We start from the raw sequence: 23,724 nt of genomic DNA, 5'->3' as shown, positions 1-23,724 counted from the left end.
AGACATTACGTACCTGGGTATCAAGCTGGCCCCATCTATTGCTAAAACTGTGTCCTTAAACTACGCCCTGCTCGTGGGCCAGGTTACCAAGGCCCTTTCAGATTGGTCCCATCTCAACTTGGCCTGGTATGGGAGGCTGGCTGCAATAAAAATGACTGTACTCCCCTGTATATTGTATCTCTTTCAAATGCTGCCCTTGAGTCCCCCACCGGGAACGTTGCGGAAGCTCCAGGGGCTTCTCAATAGGTTCTTATGGAATAATAAAAGACTACGATTTGCGTTAGCCATTGCTACTACCCGGAAGGCGGCAGGCGGGCTCGGCTTTCCCCTATTGATGGCGTACTTTCAAGCAGCTTGCCTTAGATATATCGTAGAGTGGAATAGACCGCTGTCTCGTAAACACTGGAACTTTATGGACCAGAAGGTGGCGGGATGTAACATATGGCGGGAGTTGTGGCTGCCACGCAGGCGTAGGGCTTGGGGTTTGTATTCCTCCCCAGTGACTTCACCGACTCTAAAGGCATGGGACCAGCTGGCGCAGCATAAGGGGTGGACCAACTTTCCCTCTCCAATGACCCCTATAGTGGATAACCCGGACTTCCCGCCGGGGTGCGCGTCCCCAATCTTCCAGCGCTGGCGAGAGGAGGGCTGTAAGAAAGTAGGCTCTCTCTTTGACCTGGTGGGTCTGATTCCGTTTCCTAGGTTGTGTGCAGAGTTCTTCCAATTGCCCAGAGCGGACGCATTTCATTATGCGCCGGTGGCGCACTGGGTGACCCAACCGGCTAACGTGGCACTTATGTCGCGGCCGCTGACAGTCTTTGAAAAATGGTTGGTCTGTAAGAAAGATGACAGGAGGCTTATTTCGGAGCTGTATGCGATGATAATACTCCATCCACGGAAGCCGCGTACAAAAGCGCAAATTCGCTGGGAAACCGAGCTGGGGTGACCCCTGACAAGAAAAGAGTGGGAGCATGTTTTCTATTGTGCCCAGCATACGGACTCTAATACCGCAGGAACCAAGTCGGCCTATAAGGTAGCGGCGTACTGGTACTATACACCGGCGCAGGGACCAAGTCGGCCTATAAGGTAGCGGCGTACTGGTACTATACACCGGCGCGCGTCAAGACTTGGGATGTCACGAAACCAGGCCTCTGCTGGCGGGGGTGCGGGCTCTCAGGGACACTGGTGTTGTGGTGTTGCACGAAACTAGAGCTTTATTGGACGATGATTTTAGATGAGCTGGATGGTGCATTTCAGATTACATTCCCACAGGTGCCTGAGCATGTGCTGTTGGGACTTCCTCTCCCTAAATTCTTTCTTCTGTGCTCACTGAGGGGCAGGCAGATTGCTTTGGCTTTGCTAGCAGCGAGGCAGGTCCTCTTAGTGCAGTGGGGCTCCCCGGCGGTGCCTGACCCCCGAGACTGGATCCAGCGGCTTTGGCATATCCTAGCCATGGAGCGACTATCATTAGGCTTGGCGGAAAAGGCTCGGAATATGCTAAGCTATGGGGCCCGTTGCTACAGCTCTTGTCCAAGGACCTTCGGGAGGTGATATTTCCGAAATACTTGCAAATCTTACAGCTCATTCCGCTGGAACCTGTGGGGGCTACGTCTGCTGAGTGATTGCGTTCGGCCCGTTATTGGAAAGAACTGGTGGACCCTGGAAGGTGGTGGGTGTAGGTAGAAGCTGGTGCGGAGCGGGGTGGGACTGGGTGGCGGGTTGATATGGGAGGGTGGAGGGTCAGGGGGGGTCTTGGTTTTTCTGTTTTCCTTTTTATGGTTATTTCTATATAAAAGCAGCGCTTCTTCCTTTACGCGGGGTCGCCCTCAGGGTGTAGGCCCAGACGCTGTGTTGTTGATATACGAATACGCCCTGCCGGCGAGTCGATGTAGGCAGCTGGGCTGTATATCAAGATGCCTTCCCGCACTATAAAAATGTTTGACTCTAAAAAGAAAAGCCAACTACAGACAATAATTCTGCTGAGACCTCACTATCACACAAGTCACAGTCAATTTGTGAACATTGTTGAAGCCTTCTTTGGAAAGGCTATCAGCAGCCAACCAGAATGGGCCTGGTGCATGGCCCAATTCTGATCAGTAGAAAAGATGGCCACTCAGATAGCTGAAAGAATAACATTTCAATTGGTATCCCTTTCAACCAATCAGAATGGGTCCCTGCGCTAGGAGTATTATGTTTCTCTGCTGTCAGTCAATCAGAATCCCTGTAGGATAGTCTGAAACACAGGTTGATTCATCGTGTTAAAGCAGAAAATGTGCCCATTTCTTTGTAGTATCTGCAAAATAGATTTTTAACCTAATGTTACCTGACTGGCAAACATGGGGGGAAAAGCAAATGATTACTCCCAGCCTTAGTCCTGTTTCATGCATATTTTAAATCATTTCAATTTTTTCTCTAGACTGCTTCTGATGGAAAAAACTAATTTGCTGTTTCTGGGAAAAATAATTTCTAATGTGCCTTCTAGTTTTGCTTTCTTCCACTCCATTCTTGTTACTCGACCTCTACTTCTAGGACTGCACTTCTGCTGAAAAATGCTTGTTGTACTATATTTAGCTCTTCCCTAGGAATATTAACTTTTTTTTAAAGCAGACCTATTTGCACAGAACATACATGTTGAAATGTTAAACCTTGGGCCCTACGGTAAGCTTTTAGTTGGTACTAATAGATGTTTTAATCTTTTTTAAGCATTTGTTTCCAGATGCTGCAGATAAATCATCAGAACGACCAGATGCGAGACAAGGGACATTTGCTGAAACACATACTACACCACGAGACAATGAGGAACAAGTATGTTTATTATTAATCTTGATAATGTTTGGCAAAAAAAAGCATACAAAAGTCATGTGATATAAAAATGTTTCATCACAGAGTACAAAACTTGTATATATGAATGCGTTATTTGCATAGCCGGACCTAGCCAAAAGGTAGTGGAGCAGTGTACAAGTCAAGTCAAAAATCTCTATTCACTACATTTCTGTACATAAAAGCACAAAAATACAATACATAAAAGAACTAATCATAAAACATAAACTTTAAAAAGAGTCCAAGGCACAGGAATTTTACAGCTTTTATCTTTTACATACATTAATGTAAATAAAAGGCCTGTATTGCGTCATCACATTAAAAATTTCATTTTTCCGCAGTTTGAGAACCTGCCAAATAAAAGAGGGCATGGCATGGCATGGCATATCAGAGGGCTGTGTAATTTTTGTAAAAACAATAAGGCTGGTCTACACTGTCTAAATTTAAAAACATTAAATAGGGGGGAGTAAAAATGTTGTTCTTAGTATATCCTAAAGTGTGCAAAAGAACACGATGTGCAAATTAGATTGTCCGAAAGCCCCATCACAAGGGCAAGGACTCAGACCTGCTAAGGTAGGAGATTAAGGTAAAATCTGGTCAACACATAGTGACGTATATTTTGAACGGAAGATAAATAGAAAGGGAGGTCCACCTCATTATTCACAAGATTATATGTAGTGACAAACTGTTTGACCTTATCCTTCTCTATTCTTTTCAACCAGGACATGTTCAAAAATAGATGCTTTAGTGTGACCTTTTTAAGAACCATGCTTGATTCCGGTACCCTAAATAGCTCCAGATGTCCAATCTCCTCACAGACAGAGTCTGCACAAGCCAGCCATGGTATATCAAGGGCTGCATGGAGTTGCAGGAAGTCCTTCAATGTCAGTTCATTAAGGCCTGTCTCCTCCTTACACCAGGTGGAATGCCACAATAAAAGAGGTGCCATACTAATCCTATCCTATCCTATCCTATGTGTAAGGGGCTCGTAATTCCTCATGGGTTATAGCATTTGAGCAGCTAAGAGGGACTGCATCAGTTTGTTTTAGGAAAAAGTTATCAATCTGCTGTATTCCTTGTGCACCCACCATGCCCCAAATGCCTGTCTCGTAAGTGGCAATCGCAACACTTTTGCTATTGTATATTTTTAATAGCTCCCTCACAGGTTTAGTGCCCGGTTTATTCGTGGATCTTTGCAAGCCATTTATTGACTGTTCAAACGTAGCAGTCATGTTGGTAATCATAGGTTTCCAGGTATATTTGCTTTCCAATTAAATTCCAAGGTACGAAAAGGACGTAGTCTCACACACTTTAAAATTGTTAATAATATGAATAGGTCTCCTCTATTTCCTTGCCCCACAGATCATTGTGAAAATTTTACTTTCGTTCACTTGAAGATCAAGGTCAAGCATAAAAGCTGTGTACTCCTCAGTCAGCCCATGTAACCCTCTCCCCATTCTTGTCATTAAAACCACGTTGTCCGCATATTAAAGAATAGGTAGCAGTCAAGTCCCAATATAAGGTATGTCCCATGCTCTTTTCCTTAAAACTGTATCTTTTCTGTTCATAAACAACGAGAACAAGAATGGGGTGAGTAACTACCCTTGTCTTATGCCCCTTTTAAATTTAAAGTGGTTGGAGCATTTAGCAGTTCGCCAATACTGTACACGCCTTGGCATCCATATACAATTGTCTTAAAAAATGTATTATGGGCTCCTCTATGCCTATTTCAGCCATAATTGACCGTAGGTTTGAATGTGATACACAATCAAAGGCTGCTGATAAGTCCATGAAAGAGAAATATAGAGAACTGTTTGGCGATTGTATATTTCCATATGATTAGCGACAAATTCCTACCTTGATCGATCGTACCCAGACCTTTATTAAAGCCTTATTGTGTGTCTGTTAAAATATTATTTTCAATAGCCCAGTCCTCCAATCTGTGCAAAAGCATCCACCCCATCACCATAGAATATAAAAGGGATAACGGCCTATAATTTTTTGCCAACGCTTTATCACCCTTTTCAAAAATAGGAATTATCACAGAGGTATTCCAGGTAGGGGGAGGCCTTGACATGGCTATTGAATTAAAAACATTGGTAAGCAGTGGTACTCATAAATTTAAGGATCACTAAACAGAACAAGTGGGACCTCGTCTGGGCCCATGGCCTTGCCCATAATACTTTACTTCAGTGCTTTCTTCACTTCCTCTAATTGGAAACTCAGAGGGTTTACCTATCGTAAAGGGATTCCCTGCCCATTATCGGAAAGATCTGGCCCCAAACACTGGGTGCAATAAATACTGGAAAAATGTTCCACCCATTCATCTTCTTGGATATGAACATACATAGTGGGGCCAGAAGATTGCTATTAAGTAAGGCGCATTAAGTACCTTCCAAAACGCTGCACTATCTTTTTGTAAGCTAGCCATCTGAAGTTCCTCCAACGCTTCCTCCATTATTTGTGTGTTACTTACTGTGAGCACCTCCTTATAAAGTGCTCTTGCATTTTTTATATCCTTCACCACTCTAGGCTTGATGCATAAGACCTTATGAATGACTGAAAGGGTTCTAGTGCATTTCATGTAAAAACAACCCTGAGTATGGGCCTTGGACGGATGATCATCCTACTTCAATGATTGTTTAATGCTAGTCTTAAAATCAATAAAAGCGGTTTTAATCGAAGTCTGGTCTGCCCCTATATCTAGACAGATGGCCATCTTAGACTTGATTTCAAGCAAGGTAGAGACAAGAACAGTGTACTGGTCAAAGGCAAGCATAAAGTCAGGGAATGATAGCAAAGGTATCTGGGTTCTGGGAGCAGAAGTGTACGATTACTGCATTGTTTTATAGTGCTTTTTAAAGAGATGGATCTTCAACCCTTTCCTAATTTGCAACGGCGATGGGACAGTTCTGATGGGTACCGGAATGTTGTTTCAAACCCTGCATGCTTAGGTGGTTTTTACACTTCTTAGCTTCTGGGACGCTCTTGGGCAGCCATGCGCTTTATAAATCAAATTTCATTTCATTTCATTATAAATCAAATTTCATATTCTGATGTCCTGGCCATGGGTGCGCTGCGTGCCATCACAGATGGTGATCTTGTCTGCAAGGTAAGCAGAGGTGCTGTTGTGATAACTTTGTAAATGATGCAGCTAGTTTTGAAGAATGTGTGGGCGGGCAAAGGCCGCCAATTTGAGTTCCATCAGCAAGAGGATGATGTGATCATATTTCTTCAGGCTCTGAATGAGACATGCTGCGGCGTGTAGTATGTTTTTAAGGGTGGGTGCAATGTTGAGTCTCGGAGGCCATGGATCAAGGGTTTACCGCCATCCAAATGTGAGAGAATGAGGGCTTGAACAGCAGTTCTAAAATTGCTTTCTGAAAGAACAGTTTAAATATTTTTATTTTAGAAGAGAGCTCGTACCAGGCTTTCTTTGTTTTTTGTTTGTTGAGAACAGTCTTCTGCATTACACAGATAGTTCAGAAGAAAACTTTAAAGTTAGCCAACTAGACTACACTACAACTGATATCTGTAGACTATGTACGTTTGTCTACATTTGTGGGCTGTTTGTCAACTAATTGCCTGATTTGAAATTATCATCTTCACTCTACAAGCCTATTTGTTGTAAGACAAAGGCAAAAAATGTGATGCGGCTGATTTATAAACGCTGACATCCTATGAGTGTCACTTGTAGGTGTTTATTATTCTAGAACATTTATAGATCTGGCTGCAGAAATAAAAGCTTTACTGCATTGTGCGCGCTATGGATTGCATTTTTATTTCTCTGCTTTTTTTCCATGACGTTCCTCTCTTGTCAACAGAACTTAACAACTTTCCCTCCTTCAGTCACAGTGTTGCCACCAATAATTCTCATGCTGCAGACAGCCTGAATCATCACTCAGTGTGGGCATATAGTGTCACGTATTTTCAATTGCTTACTGGTGGAATTCGAAATGTATTTTATGATGCTTCTCTTAAAATAGTAGCATGTATTTATATATCACTTTATAATTAATTTCTGCGGTTTCCAAGTGCTGCAAATAACAGGGATTACAATTGCCTAATTTAAGGGTACTCAAATCACTGACCTTGGAAGGATGGAAGGCTCAGTTCTAACTTGTGACCTGTAGATCACTGCCTATCTCAGCTGTGAACATTTAACTCTCTAAAGTGTTATATGGTCTACAGTTGTGTTTTTTTGTGTACTCCATCCCTTTTGATCCTTTTAATAGAATGCCTTCTTGTGAAGGACAGTCACTCTTTGGAATGACTATTACAACTCCATGTGTCAGCAAGTATGTTTTACAGTGGGTTGCTTTACAACCCCATCTTCACTCCGTGCAGAATGTAATGCAGTTTTCCTCTCTACTTTCAGAAGACTAAACAAATCCTAATTTCCGCCTGAGGATTAAGGTCTAGAACCTGAGCCACACTCTGTCTTAAGTCTAGGGCTGTTTTTGTATCTTTTAAATACAAAAAGGGTTCTTTTTGTTATTGCATTCCTTATCACCTTTTTATCTTTTTGTTCTTATTTAGAATCTCTACACTCACTTCAAATCTGCCCCTTCAGATAGCTTGACATACAAACTCGCTTCCTGTCTCTGTATGGTCAACTTCTATCTTGGTGGAGTCAAAGGAGTAGCACACCTCTGGCAAGAGTTTGTATTGGAAATGCGCTACAGATGGGAAAATAATTTCCTGATTCCCGGGTAAGAATTTAAAACAACTTCATCAATTCATTTTTGTGCAGTTTGAACACCAGTATAATGTTGCCAGAAGATCTAGGTGGTCCCCAAAGGGGTACATTTCCATATTCCAGCCTGGAAATCACTAGGACTATAACAACTGACTTGAAGTTATCCAGAGGGAGGGAGGAAGGTTTTGATTTCCCTTTAGTTGCTCAATTGGTAGATAGCTCCTCTGGTGGCTGAGCTAATGTGATCCTGCATGTTCAAGTTCTTGTCAGGCATTATTCCCAGTGATTTTGTGGAATCCATGACATGTGAAATGCAATTTAGAGCTATGTTTCCATCCATTCATCAGTGTCTAGTGATTGCTTTTGAGGGGGAGGGGGGTGCAATTCAAAGGAATTCGGTTTTGAGAGTATTTAGTTTGAGATGGTTGCACGTCAGCCAATTCTGCGTTTTTTTGTAATGTTGTGTTGAGGGACTTAATATCTTCAAGGTTGGAGATTTTCAGATAAAGTTGGATGTCGTCGGCATACATGGGATAATTGATGTTTGATGTTTTCAGAATTTCGGTTAATGGATCCATGAACAGGTTAAAGAAAGTGAAAAAGACAGGTATATCCTGAGCTTGCAACAACAGTAAATCAAGTTCTTAATAAATCAAGGTCGAGACGATCTTCTTATCTTCATTTATTGTATAGTACTTCTTCATAAGTAATCCTAGCCGCCAACACTTGTTTCGTCTTTAGTGGTATAAGCCACAGACTTCCTCAGGGCTATTCGTAACAATGTATTTCTATACTTACGCGGAAGTATCAATGATGTCAGAGTGATGAAAAGCAAGTATTGGTAAGTAGGAAGGCTCGTGGTAAAGTAGATCAACCAAATGCAAAAGTATTCAAAATTGACGACAATGCTCCAACGAACCTTTAAAGCAGCGTAATCCGGCACGAGTGTTGCAATACGCCACTTCCCAACACTCGTGCCAGATTACGCTGCTTTTAAGGTTCGTTGGAGCATTGTCATTAATTTTGAATACTTTTGCATTTGGTTGATCTACTTTACCATTTTGCCAGTGTTTAGGCTGGCCGAAAATAAGCCTAGCTGCCTGATTCTGGACTAGTTGCAGCCGGTGTAACTGGTAGGCTGGGATGCCAGTACACAGGGAGTTTGCTAATCAATACGCGAGATGACCAGGGCAAGAACCACCTGGGTCAGGGCTGCGGTGGAAAGGAATCTGCTGATTTTCCAAATTCTTCGGAGATGGAAAAAACACGCAGAGACCACTGAGCTGATCTGGGCCTTCATGGTTAGATCATTACTGATCACGATTCCCAGGCTTTTTACCGAGCTGGCTGGGAGAGGAGGGCTCCCTAATAGCGGAGGCCAGAAGTTGGAATTCCAGGGGTTGGCCAGACCATCAGCTCTGTTTTGTCTGGATTTAACTTAAGTTGACTGGTATTCATCCAATCACTGATGAAATTCATAGTAGATTGGAAGCTGGACACAGATGATACGGAAGTGTCAATGTTAAATACCAGCTGGAGGTCGTCCGCGTAATTAAAGACTCTCTTTTACGCAGGGCCTGAACTAAGGGGAGAACATACAGATTGAAAAGTAAGGGTGACAGGGAGGAGCCCTGCGGGACCCGACAGGTCAGTTTTTTTTGCTCTGCCCTGAGGCAAGCAAGGCGCACCGATTGGGAACGGTTGCTGAGAAAGGAAGTAGTCCATTTCAAAGACAAGCCCTGAATCCCAGCGTGGCTGACACCGTAGATCAGGAGATGGGGATCAACTGTGTCGAAGGCAGCTGGCATTGTTTTTGGAAGGGCGCTCAGGCCACATGGGTGGGTTGGGGCTGATGTGTGAAAGCACCGGTAGGAGATCCAAAGCAGTCCATAAGTCGTTTTCAATCTTTTTCATCTTACCCAGGAAGAAGGTAGAAAGTTCTTTGCAGTTAGGTTGCAGATTAGACCCAAAGTAGAAGGTTGGGTTGCCTAATGGATTGCAATTTGACAAGTTCAGACTGTTTTTTTGGTCTGTTCTACTTGCCATTTAGCTATTTCCTAAGGAAGACAGATTTTGAGCTACGTATGCGCTTGTTGTAAATATTTTTCGGAGATCTCAGGTGTTTGTGATTTTCGAGAGAGGGGCAAAATCTCCATGACTGTTCAGAAAATCTTAGATTGCATCTTTCAGCATTTAGGCTACCATTGTACCAAGGTTTGGAGCCTTTGGTGGACACTCCTTTTAGTTGGAGAGGTGCAATAGCATCTAGAATGGTTGTCATAGAATTATTGTAATGATCAGTAAGGAGCTGGACATCTGACATGTCCTTGTAAGGTTGAGTATGTAATTGCTGATTCAGGTCTATGTTTCGAGTACTCCCTATCCAGTGTCTGTTTATTTTTTTATTTCAGCCTTTTTGAGGTCAGCGTTTCAGTGATGAGGAAAGTGATGCAGTGGTGGTCTATCCAGTCATATGGAACAATAGATTCAAGTTTAGTGGGATTGGCCTTAGAGATGGTTAGATCCAAGTTAGCTCCCAGGTTGTGGGTAGTGCTGTCGCAGATTTATATAAGGTTTAGGTCAGCTAGGAAGTTTTAAGGCTGATCACGGTTTGGTTGTTTAGGTAATTCCAGTAGAGGTTGAGGTCACCAAGGAAGATCTGGGCGCAGTGTAGACCAGAGTTGGTCGTAATGATTTCCATAATTTGTTCAATGAATGGGAGGTTAGCTCCTGGAGGGTGGTAAAACGCATACAATTTGCACTTAGGTCTATCTTTACTCAAAATATCGATGCCTAGATATTCACACGAGGTGAGAGTGTTGTTTTGTGCTTGCTTCACAGAGAGATTGTTGCGGTGAATGAATGTGATACCACCACCAGGTCTGTTCAGTGGGTCTAATCTGATTAGGTTTTAGCTAGGCAGTATATGAAAGTCAAGAGTTTGAGTGAAGGAGTCATTTAGCCATGTTTCAGTATGGGCTATGAGGTTGAGATCATGACTAAGGATGAGGTCAGCAATATCTGCTGTGTGTTTAGATGCCGATAGGCAAATGAGTAGCATACATTTCCGGTGGGCTGTTTTGACATCTGAGGAAGCCTGAGTGATGGGAATTTGCTTGAGGTGGAAATTGTTAAAAGCTTTGGGATTGGGCCTAGGTTCTCTGTGTGGATTCATCTAAATTGATGATTTGACCCAAGTTGTCTGGGATATTGTAGTGTATAGATTTTTATGAGAGGAGGAGGGAGTAGACATTGTTGTCCGATAATGAATCTTTCAACCTGATGGGCCGGGTGGGGATGCTGGTGTAGGGAATTGTTCTCCAGGTGAACTGGAGCGATAATTCGGTTGCTGAGATCCTATTGGATGTGGGGGGGTGGCATCCGTCTCACATGCTTGTTGCTAGAATGTGAAAGGGAGTGTCTATTCTTACCTAGCGACTTGGTGGTACAACATTAATTAGCTAGCTCGGAGGTGATGACTTTAGGCTTCGTATTTCAGCCTTAAGTTGATGAAGCTCCGGAGAGATCTCAATGAGTTTAGAGTCAAGTGTGGTGTGGGAACAGATGGTCGATATGTAGGTCAATGGGCAAGGAGAAAGGGGGTTCCTGCGGTTAGTTTTAGGGAACGGCTCAGTAGGGAGATCCAGGGGAGGGGAGGGAGGAATAGAGATGGAGTGCTGATTTAGATGTAGGGTTGTGTGGCTCATGAACTGATTGAAGGGGAGTGCTGAGGAGAGAGGGGCCATGTTATTGGTCAATTTAGGGGGTTCCGAGTTTGCAGGTGTCATGGTTTGTTCCAAGGGGAGTATCCCAGACTTATCAGTGATGACAGTGGGTGTATGTTCAGAGGTCAGGGCAGAGATGAGTTGAAGGGGTTAGTGACTGGGCAGTTTGTTTCAGAGGTCAATTCTCTAGAGGTTTGGAGAGGGCTCAGACAATTGCCATGATAAATGCTGTTTGAATCAGGCTTGAGGGGTAGTGGTCAGTGAATGCTGTTGGATACGCTGAACAAGGTGGATGATGAGAGGGGGGAAGGGGTGGAGCGATATAAGTGGTGGGAAGAGGGGAGGAAGCAGCAAGAGGTGCCTGAGAGATGTCTAGAGGCCTAGGGTGAGCTTGGGTCGGGGAGAATTGTTTCTTCATCACAGAGATTTTGATAAGTGAGAAAATGTCATCAAGGAGTTCTAGGTTGCGTTCAGATCTTGGATGAGGATAATCCCACTATTATAAAGGAAGATGGACCTAATGAGAGTCTAAGACTGTGGGGCTTTTAGTGGATGCCGTGATCCGAAGCAGAGAGCAAAGGGCTTTCCTCCATTGTGCTCATCTTTTAGTAGAAGAGATGGGGCAAATAATGGGGTGGCTGGAGGAAAGTTTCAGGCCTCCTTTCTAAAAATGCAGAGCAATTCCCTGCCATCTGAAATCAGAGTTATCCCTTCACCTGCATCTTTCAAAAACCAATTGAAAATGCTGTTGATGAACAAGTTCTTGTCATAGCTCCCAGGATCATGAATCTCTGACAGAGATAAAGCACACTGTCCGCGCTGGTAATCTATCTTCTGACACTTTCTGTTCTGTTGATCTCTCTGTTGGACTAGAGGGAGTTCTTCACACTGCCTGTGTACTGCTACTTCCTGTACTGTTAGTGAGATTAATATTATTCTTTGTTACCTGCCTTACCTGTTTATCTCACCCATATAATATATAAAGCGTTATGTTGGACTCTTGGAACCTCTTCCCCCCCTGCATGGGCTCTACTACTTCCTGTACTGTCATTGTTATTGTTATTACTGTTTATTATTGTCGGACCTACCAGTTTCATTTGTAAAGCGCTACCCTCTTGGGTCATGTTCGCAATATATTAAACTCTAATAAAAAAACAAGTCATGATATCCCCAAGGCTTATTATTACAGCTACCATTTCAGGGGTCTGTCAGTGTGAACCCTGAAGGGGTAGTGGTCCATGTCCTACTGTCTGCTGTGGTATGATGCTTACATTTTCTCTTTGGGTACATCCACTCTTTGTAAAGGAAAGTAGGTGTCTTTTTACTTTAAGATGCACATTATTATTATTTTTAAATGTTTTAATTGAGAGTTTTATGTAGCGCATACATGACACATTGGGGATCAGAGCGCTGTACAATACACATAAAAAGTTTCTTAGTACATAAGTTTTAAAAAATATCAAAGGTCACTGTCTAATGTCATCCTGTCTGGTAATAGGGATTTAAAGATTGTAAATTTTATGAGGGATTATGAGGCAGTATACACTGTCCATGCACCAGATTGTTAGCCACCCCAGTGCTGTCTGAGGTACTATGTAGTTCCCCCATATTTGCCACTTGTTCATTTGGTTGGAATTATGGGGCTTCGTTGATAGTGAGGTGGTGTTTTATTTATCCTTCCTTCCAGGCAACAAGCCAGTACTATTATGTGTGGTAGTCCTAGCTCGTTTGGTGCCTAGTATTGGTAGGCTTATTCCCTTATGATACCTAGGTGTCTTTCTAGTAGTAAGGATGTTACACTTTTCTTGAAGTATGCATAGTTTTTCAAGTGGAATCAAGTTCCATACCCTTGGTGCATTTCCCGTGAATGAACCTGTGTATGATCTAAGTTTTTTTTTTACTTTGGCGGTTCAAGGAGCAGTGACTGTCTGCTCCTGAGTGTGCGGTTTCTTTCTGATCTGGTCAGTTTAAAAAAAAGGATTTGAAGTGTCTTTTGGTCCACAGCCTTGTGTGTGATGCAGGCTGTTTTGCGGGTGCATATCTCTTCACTTAGTAGCCATTTGAGTCTTGCAAGAGTAGATGTGATGTAGTCGGAGCATTTCCTTCCTAAATTGAGCCTGGCTGCTGCATTTAGTTTTGCTTTCATATGGGCTAGGTTGGATTTTGATGTACTAGTGAGTGTCGAGGAAGGTAGCTGGATATATATATATATATATATATATATATATATATATATATATATATATATATATATATATATATATATATATATATATATATATATATATTCACTGAAAAAACCATAGGTTATAGACCATATATAGTTAGGAATTAGCATTTACAAAACCTTGAAAATTCACTGAAAAAACCATAGGTTATAGACCATATATAGTTAGGAATTAGCATTTAAAAAACCTTATTTTACTCACACAAAACCATTGAAATTCCATATATAGTTAGTTGCACTAACTATATATCGCGCACCCGCAATCCACTGCTGATCATGTCACATATTACATCATTCATGACATGGTCAGTGACATCACTGATGACATCACTGATGACATCTCAAATGACATCACTGATGACAACATCCAGTGACTGTATGTTTCTGTAAAGTTAAAATATGTCTTACATATTGAAGAATGAGTGGATGTATAAGTGTGTGGATGAAGGATTTAGTAGGTGCGTGACTGACTGTATGAGTGAGTGATTAAATGTGTCTCACTGAATGCATGGGTTAGTGACTAAACTGTCTTAATTTGTGCATCATTATGTCTGTTGTGATGTAAACTGCTGCATGTGTTGATCATTAGCTATACGAGAGGCTATATGTGTTATTAATTGGTTGCCCAAGTATTTCTATGGGAGATTGAGTTTGTGTGGGGGTGGCTGGAAGGTGTGTGACTCTGTGCATAGATGTGTGAGCAGTTTATTCACTAGGTGTATGAGTTCAAGAGTGCATGTGGAAACAGCTACATGGGCAGTTGACTGTGTGCATGAGTGTATTGATGAGTGAATGGATATCTCAATGCTACATGTCATAGTAAGTACATATGTAAAACACAGTACATTTGAGAGTTGGCATATATAAATAACTGTGCATGAGAGCCACTGAATGAGTGAGTGGTTGTATCGATCATTGTGAACTTGTATCAGGGATTGTATAAGAGAGTAAATATGTGTTAGTATATGTTTCAATAAGTAAGGTGTGTATAACTGTATAGTTGAAGAAATGGAGGTGAGATTGTTTCTTTGCATGACTGACTGGGTGTGTGAGTAACTCCATGGATGAGTGGCAGTGTGTGAGTGTCTGTATACACTGAGTGTATCTAAGGTTATATTAGAGCCTGAAGAGGTTTATCGTATTAGCACAAGAATGATGTCAAATGAGACGTCATCAGTGATGTCATCAGTGATGTCATTTGAGATGTCATCAGTGATGTCATCAGTGATGTCACTGACCATGTCATGAATGATGTAATATGTGACATGATCAGCAGTGGATTGCGGGTGCGCGATATATAGTTAGTGCAACTAACTATATATGGAATTTCAATGGTTTTGTGTGAGTAAAATAAGGTTTTTTAAATGCTAATTCCTAACTATATATGGTCTATAACCTATGGTTTTTTCAGTGAATTTTCAAGGTTTTGTAAATGCTAATTCCTAACTATATATGGTCTATAACCTATGGTTTTTTCAGTGAATTTCAATGGTTTTTTAATAGCAAATATCATAAGCTGTCGAATGTCAAGTACGTGGTAAGTAAAAACATTTTCGTGTTTATGCACACTGATCTGCTTTGAATGCTGCCCCCCACCCCTCATTTCTATTAGGAGTACTCTCTCTTTGCAGATAGTGAAGGGTAGTTAACGCAGGCCTTTGCCCCCGTTGTAATCCGTCGTGCCTGCTTCTCTCTCCATTTGATTGATTGTTCTCTTTGGTTCATTCTCTATTTACAAACAAGCACAGAGTCGCAATACTCTGTTTAGTCTTTGCAGATAGCGAAAAATCGTGTAAAAAAACAAAAGGAATCGAGCAAAATCAGTAGGCCACTAATGGGATCTCTTTTTGACCTCCCTAAAATAGAAACATTAGGAACAACCTGTTGATAATACCAATGCGTATGTACATAAGCGGCGTTCATTTGTGTTCACAGTACCCCTTGTTGATTGTTTGAATCGACCATTGAATTGTTCGAAGTTGGTTCTCTTAAGAATCTTCTCTGCCTGCAAACGAGGAAGAATAGGAATATTCTCTCTCCCTTTGCAGATAGTGAAGGGTAGGTAACGCAAACCTTTAACACGTCGTGCCTATTTCGTTCCTCATTGATTGATTGTTTCCCCAAACATTGACTGTTTGGGAATTGGTTCTTTTTGGAGGTATTCCCTGTTTGCAAATATACGTAGGAAAATCTTTGCAAATAGTGAAAGGGTACGTAATGCGGACCTTTCTCCCCCGTTGTAATCTGTCATGCCTATCTACTCCCCACTGATTGATGCACCTGTTTCACCCGGACCATTTACTAGAGATACGTCATCTGGCCCGACCAGAGAGCACCCCTAGTGAAAAGGACATATGCAATAATAACGAAGTGATCACTGTATCCTGTTAACAGAAACTTTAGCATGAAACAACCTGGAAAGAAAAGAATAGTAAAACGAAAATCAGTAGGCCACTGATGAACATGAACTTTTATTAAACAACGAACAAAGAAACGATAACATAACGTAATGATAAAACCTATTAATGTCCTAGAAACAAGAAAACGTTAGAAATATGCCAGTGGTGAGAGACCAGAAAAACAGTAAGAGAAACCAAATCACCCCTCGCTGTCCCACCGCCTGCCACGCCAAAAAAATCGATAGACTAGGGAAAATGCAAGTCAGTAGAACATCCGCCCCCACTCTGGAAACTTCCAAGGTGGGGCAGGGTTGCGGCTACGCCCAGCCGGGAGCAGCCCATATAAGGCGGGTCCTGCTGCCACGCCTCGGCCAGGAGATCCTAACGTAGGGTGTAGCCGGAGGAGAGGCCGAGGCCAGCGGGACCCGGCCAGGGGATTGCCTTTACAACGCTGAAGAGTTGCAGGGGGGGGAATGTCTCCTCGACCCTCCCCTCTCTCTCCCAGTCCGGCCGCGGTGGCCCTTGAGAGTTGCAGGTAGTCCCGCCACATGCTCTTCCGGTCCGGCCACCAACGGTCGGGGGGCCGAGGCCGACGGGATCCGGCTGCAGCCGATAAACCAAGGAACCCGTTCATGGGGCCAGAGCCAGGGGCGTCCGGCCGACATCCACCGGAAGCCCGGCCCAAAGACGGACGGGACATTTTTTCTTTTCTCCTTCGTAATAGCAGCGGCAACACGCCAGGCACCACTTCTTTCTTCAAAAATGGCTTTGACAACACTGGGGGGGATGTCTTGCACATGCATCCGACCCCCCCCCCCCCCGTCCTCATCGCCACCGGCCATAACAAATGTCAAGCGGGGCGCCGTGGGGTGCACTGGGAGGGAGAGACGGTGCGAACAGGCCTCTCCCGCCTCCTCAGGTGAAGGCTTCCCAGCTGCACCCTCAGCGCTCCAGGCGCCCCGAAAAGGGTTCGTCCACTGTGGCGATGCTGCAACGTCTCGCCCGGCAGGGTGGAGCCCGTCCGCTCATGTGACCCCGCGATCGCCGGTAGCTGCCGAACTCTCAAAATGGCGATCGACCTGGCAAGAGCGGGCCCAGCATGAAGAAATGGCCCGGTCACTGGTTGACTCCACCACCGTAGTCCTTCACGACCTTGAAGATTCTACAGGAGCCGCGGGAGTCTCCGACCCCCGATGGGGAATGACTGCCATGATCGCCCGTGGAGTGACGAAACTGTATCCGCGGGACGTCGGCGCTCCCATGCTGGCGCCAGCCTCACTTTGAATTACTAGAATCCTGCAGACCTCAGTTCCGGTGAAAGCACAGTGTGACCCGGTAGGAAAAATTGTTGCACCCCCTCCCCTTTTGAAGTGATAGTTCAAACCACCGATCCTTTCCTTTGCCCTTTTAACGGAACTTTGGACTGCCTCCCCCTCTTTTACATTTTCTAGAGAAAACAAAACATTAACCACTACATTACCATAGCAGTTGACACCAGAACTGTTTTCAAATTGAAAACCAACAACATCTTCAACAGAATCCTTTTTGTTTCTGCTGTGACCCTGCTACAGCACAGGCATTGTCCCCAGCAGTAATTCTGCAATGCCGGTAAGAATAGCTGTGGTGCCTACTGGACTCACTCACCCCCGCGGCGCCCCACGCCGTTATTTGCTGGGTGGGCAACTTACTAGACATCACTTTCGTGCCATCTAGATTTCAGCGCGTTCTGCTGCCTTGGAACTATTCGCACAACAGACTGCTACTGACGACCCACCCCCAGGCAACATCTTCTGAATTTTCATAATTTGAAAGAACTAGTAACATGTCCTCATCAGGAATTCAAAAGAAATTGCCACGGTCTCTTCGTTGTTTAAATGTTTTTACTGTTTTTGTTTTGTTGTATATATTTATATGTTATTAAAGTTTTATATTCCTACTACTTTGTTGGAGTGCTATATATTTTTAATGTGACACATAATTGTAAAAACTTTGATGTACAAAGAGTCATTCCTAGAATCTTCCGCTTCAGGCTCGGTCCCCTCCCCAATCACAATACAGGATGGTTTTCAGATAGTAGGAACACGTGTGGTGTGACGGATCTCATCGGGTGTGGGCCTTGATCTACTATAACTCCTTTGAAGAGGGGTGATTCTTTACAGCTGGAGCCATAAACTACATCTGCAGGGCTAGCTGATAGCCTGGACAATCGGACACAGAGGAAGAGGAGTGTCAGAGGGTGCGGTAGTGAATAGGGCGAAAGGGAGGTGTCGGGCGGGCACAGAGTGTGATTCTCAGGGAAGAGCAGCGCAGATGGGGGGAGGTTTATTGCCCATGCATAAGACAGAGAGCGGGGGTGACCAGTGCCTGGGGAAGATGCTTGCGAGGGTGGGGAGCCATGCTACGAATCGACAGCGTGCAGAGAGTGGGTCTGGTCAAGGCATCTAAAATGGCTGCCGTGCACGACAAAAGTGTGGCATTTCAAAAAAGGCAAGATGGCGCAAACAATGTTTTTCAACACTTCCTCATTTCCTTCGAATCGAACGTTAACAGACGTTGGTGCATATTACCAAAGTTAAGCGATATTTATCGCTAACGATGCTTACCAACGAATTTTTTACCGCTAAGCATCGTCAGAAATTATCGAAGATAAACCTTGCTATTATCAAGGTTTATCGCAAATGCGATAAAAAACGGCCGCAATGCATGAATATCGCTAAAAAGTCAGCGATATTCATGCATTACCGAGCTAATGCTCTTAGCCATGTTATCCACCTCCCATTGGATAACATGGCTAAGAACTGCTCAGGGCAGGTGTTACTTTTTGGAGATATTCGCGCTTAGCGCGAATATCTCCAAAAGTTGGTAATAGGAGATATATATCTTGCATGTTGTAATGCAAATTATTGTGGTATATGGAACTCATACCATAATCTCTCAGGAAAGCAGAAACTGATCCTTTTGGGACCGCCTGAGAAGGCCTAGGGGGTGAGGGGTACTCTACTTTGCCCCCTTTTCACGTTCCGAACTATTTTATTTTACTCTCTTCTGTAATTACACAAAATAGCAGCGATAAGATGCATCAGAGACACACAGTGAGAGAAAGGAGGCCGGAGATGAAGAAGAGATGTCAAATACACATTGGAGATAATATAGTGGGAGAAGGGAAGTAAATATGAGTAAACTTACCATGTAACATAAAAATGTTGCACTCTATACTATAAGTCTCATTTTATACTACAATCACTTCGCTACAACCTCATAAATTAAAAATAAAAATGAATAATGTCTCAAACAATTTTTGATTTCTAAATATAAATTTATTCTTCAGAATTTTCTAAATTTGAAAGAACTAGTAACATGTCCTCATCAGCAATTTCCTCTTCAATCATCTCATCTGGAATCTCCTCATTAAAAGTCTGCAATGATGATTCTTGTAACTCTATGGTCTCCAAACATTCGATAAATTCGCCATCAACAGATTGATCAAACAAATCATTCAAGTCATCTCCTCCTTGTGACAATATTTCATTATTGGTGCTGTCAATTTCAATCAATGTAGTGGAATCATTCAAGTCATCTCCTCCTTGTGACAATATTTCATTATTGGTGCTGTCAATTTCAATCAATGTAGTGGAATCATTCAAGTCATCTCCTCATGACAATATTTCATTATTGGTGCTCTCAATTTCAATCAATGTAGTGGAATCATTCAAGTCATCTCCTCCTTGTGACAATATTTCATTATTGGTGCTGTCAATTTCAATCAATCTAATGAAATCATACAAGTCATCTCCTCCTTGTGACAATATTTCATTATTGGTGCTCTCAATTTCAATCAATGTAGTGGACAATGCAAAAGAAATTGCCACGGTCTCTTCATTGTGAGCCATTTTATTTTGAAATTGCTTGCTGTAAATTGCAGAAAAAAATAATCACTTTCATTTATCGTTTTTAGTAATACATAATATAAAACTAACTTTATCAAGTATTTAGTATAACGGAAGGACTGCAAATAAATAACAGAAAACATTTTTCAAATTATCTTCAAGTGTACAACATAGTTCCCCTTACAAATTAACAACTCACCTTTTTAAAAGTAGGAGAAGTGTTAGTACTGTGTAAATGAAACACCAGAAATTCACCACCAAAAATTCCTCACAAATGTACCTCAGACAGTAGTATCACAAAATGGCTGTGGTTTCCTCTCATTTGAGATATATACATAACCAATTAACTTTCATCACACACAAATACAAAACCAAAGTAACATTTTAATTGGTTCTAAATTTCAACACTTTCAAATGTGTTTTCCCCATGCAATTTTCCATAGGACATTTACATACGTCTACAGCCTGAATGGCTGAACGGAATTACACCAAACTTGGCAAAATGGTTCATCAAACCTAAGAGGTCAGGAAGGATCTACTATGCCCCCTTATGGTCATTTGCCCCTTCGCTTTGGCCTCCTCTTGTCTCTCGATCCTACCGAGAGACAAGATGGCGGCCGCTACGGACTTTTTGTAATGTTGACAGACGCCGGAGAACCAATCAGCTTCGCTAAGCTCCGTAACGCGAAAAGTACGCGAAGCGGAGCGCTGTTACAGATATATATCTTTTTTTGAACGTTAATTTCTCAAAATCCACTGGAGCACATATATTGAGACCTAGCAAAGGCACATCGGGCTACCAGTCCCTAATATTTTACCAAGTTTCGTGCAAATCCATTCAGCCGTTCGATTATTATTATTATTTTTTTTTGCCCCGCGGGGCCCTTTTAAAACCTCCACATCAAACCTAGGGGGTCAGCGAGGATCTACTATGCCCCCTTATGGTCATTTGCCCCTTCGCTTTGGCCTCCTCTTGTCTCTCGATCCTACCGAGAGACAAGATGGCGGCCGCTACGGACTGTTTGGAATGTTTACAGACGCCGGAGAACCAATCAGCTTCGCTTCACAAAGCTCCGTTGCGCGAAAAGTACGCGAACTGGAGCGCTGCCCGGTCCGCTGTTACAGATATATATCTTTTTTTAAACGTTAATTTCTCAAAATCCACTGTAGCACATATATTGAGACCTACAAAAGGCACATCGGGCTACCAGTCCCTACAATTTTGCCAAGTTTCGTGCAAATCCATTCAGCCGTTCGGGCTAAAAGTGAGGCCAACCGCCCTATGGAAAACTCAATGTTAAAAACACGTTTTGGGACCCCCCTTTTTTCTCGACCCCCCCTGGACGAACCCCCCCTCCCAATTTTCAGGGGCTGCTCAGAAACAAAATGTGCCATTTTCCTGAAAATTTCAGCCAATTCTGTCCACAAACGCCAAAGTTATTAGACATAGAATTTTCAAAAATCCCATAGAGAAAAAATCCTAACTATATATACCTACTGGCGACCGCCAGTAGGTGATATATATATATATATATATATATATATATATATATATATATATATATATATATATATATATATATATATATATATATATATATATATATATATATATATATATATATATATATATATATATATATATATATATATATATATATATATATATATATATATATATATATATATATATATATATATATATATATATATATATATATATATATATATATATATATATATATATCCAAAATGAGGTATACTGTGCTGAGTTGAGGCAACCCTTAATGGTTTACAGAGTTTAAAGTAATGATCCCAAATGCTCTCTTTTGTTGTAAGTGTGTGCGAGCAGTTTAAGCTTATCAGTGGTTAGTGTTAAACATTTATTGCGCACACACAGTGAGTAAGTGAGACACGCACTCCATTGAAAAATCAGACACCAATTTTATACATATGACACCGATTTTATATGAATTTAGACACCACGATCATCGTAATCGTATAAGTACTTTTTAAGATAGCAATCTTTCAAGACTTAGAAAATGCATGCATTGTATCTTTAAAGTGGCAATTTTTGCCTATGGGGGAAAAACATATACTGTATTCGGTCACTTAGCAATGACTTCCAGGACTGTTCTTCAGAATTTGTGCACCTTTTAAGTCAATGGGAAACATTCCTGTTGAAAAGAGACAGGAAGAAGGGACTGGAGGGGCCAGTCTGGGAGAACCCACAGGATGGCACAAGTCTTGAGGGTCTTGGGCATGCAATGACACCGCTAGTCCACTCAAACGTGGGCTGGTGGTCTTGTGTACACTGGTGCTTTGCCTGGCAGGGTCTTGTGGCTGTAGACTTTTGCTCATCTCTGATCCTGCAGGAAGAGGCTGCAGGTTGCTACTGGGGGACCAGTCTGGCTAATCCCAAGGGTTGCTCGGCTCCTAAGGGTCTCAGGACCACTCTTTCACTGCGGGTGCTGGGGAACTTTGAGGCATCAGGTCACGGCCAGTCAGAGGCCTAATCTGGGTCTTGGGGACCTGATGAAGAGGGGAAACAGGGCATCAGGGCCAGTCTCTGTGCTGGTCCGGTGAATCCTGATGTCCTTCTACAGTAGGTCTTGCTTGGTGCTGTTGGGAGTCCGGACTAGACCACCATCAAGCCTTGGTTGCTACAGCTATTCCAGTATACCAAGATTATTGGTACTGGGAGGCTCCTGGAAGACCTGGCATCTACAAACTCGGTAAGGAAACTTATCTGACTTCATGGAGCATGAAGATCTTCTTCTGTGGTGCTGATCCATTTGGTGAGCCCAATGACTGGCAACACGGTGGACCGGCAGATTCTTTGCGGTGCCTGCAGATGCAAGGGAGCAGCTCCTCTACTCCAAGGCGAATTTTTCCCAGTTGTTGTGGGGCTAGGCAGTCCTCCAAGGGTTTTGCGGAAGATGTCCAGCATTTGACAAAGTCGGTCCAGCGATGGTGGAAATGCAAGCAGCTTAGGAAGGTTTTGTGCCAATCTTTGGTGCAGGTCTTCAGTTGTCGCTCTCTTCGGTCCTTCTTTCTTCTTCAGTTTCCAGTAGTTGAATCTGATTTCCTGGTGTCTGGGGGCCACCTAAATACTCATTTTAGAGGCGTTAAGGGGAGTGAAGGGTAGGAACTAATGAGTTACTTACCCCTAGGTTCACTGCATCCCCTAGAGGACCATTTTCTTTGGGAGTGGGCTTCACCCTGTCCCAGAGTTCCTAATTCCACCTCACACAAAATGGTGGATTTCCTATTTTCGTATTTACTCCAAGCTGCTCACCCTAGAGGTATGCCCAGCCTGGCAGTGGAACACGCCTCCTGCATAGCTAATTTTCCACCTGTCCTGCTGCCAAATGGGCCTCAGGGCAGGGGGTGGCATCCACCAGGTCTGGGGGAACCTGGGCTCGTATATCAACAGTGGTGTGCTCTTTGAAACTCCCTGCATTGACACCCTAATTTACTAGCCATCATGTTTGGAGAAGGTGTAAACGCCTCCTGCCAGAGAAGGCATTGTTTCTGACCTCTGAGAGTGGGGCTCTTGCCTCAAAGGGGGTCAGAAACCTGTCTGTGGTGGCAAGCTGGACAGGAACTAGTCAGCCAGCGCACTTGAGGACTAGTAGGTTTCAAGGGGTACCTCTATGGTACCCTCTGGGTGCAGGTATTGCTAAACCCAACACTGGAATCAGTGTGGGTTTATTAATGAGGAGTTTAATACCAAACACCATAGGTTTCAGTGAAACCATTATGTAGCTGGGAAACTCTTTCTGACTAGTGCCAAATACATACCTTAAGATGGCTTCCCTGCTCACTTGTAATTTCCATTAGTGGAGCTAGACATTACAAGGGCATATCTGCGCATGCAGATATGTCCTCACATGTGCTATAATGCACCTTGCCTTGGGGCTCCAAGGCCTGCTTTATGGGTGACTTGCATATAGCCCATGGAGTG

The 23,724-nt window shown here is 43.0% G+C and overlaps 1 protein-coding gene across 1 annotated transcript in view; it reads left to right on the top strand.

The window, feature by feature from the left end:
• The window catches only part of RAB3GAP1 (RAB3 GTPase activating protein catalytic subunit 1), a 436,470-nt gene that overhangs the window by 257,918 nt on the left and 154,828 nt on the right, over window positions 1-23,724 (top strand). The window contains exons 14-15 of the mRNA XM_078681808.1: window positions 2,704-2,805; window positions 7,360-7,532. Of these exons, the coding sequence (XP_078537934.1) occupies window positions 2,704-2,805; window positions 7,360-7,532 (275 nt within the window). The remainder of the gene's footprint in view (window positions 1-2,703; window positions 2,806-7,359; window positions 7,533-23,724) is intronic.

This window comes from Lissotriton helveticus, chromosome 3_1 (genome assembly GCF_964261635.1).
Source record: "Lissotriton helveticus chromosome 3_1, aLisHel1.1, whole genome shotgun sequence".
NCBI lineage: Eukaryota > Metazoa > Chordata > Amphibia > Caudata > Salamandridae > Lissotriton > Lissotriton helveticus.
This window is presented reverse-complemented; position numbering and strand designations above follow the sequence as displayed.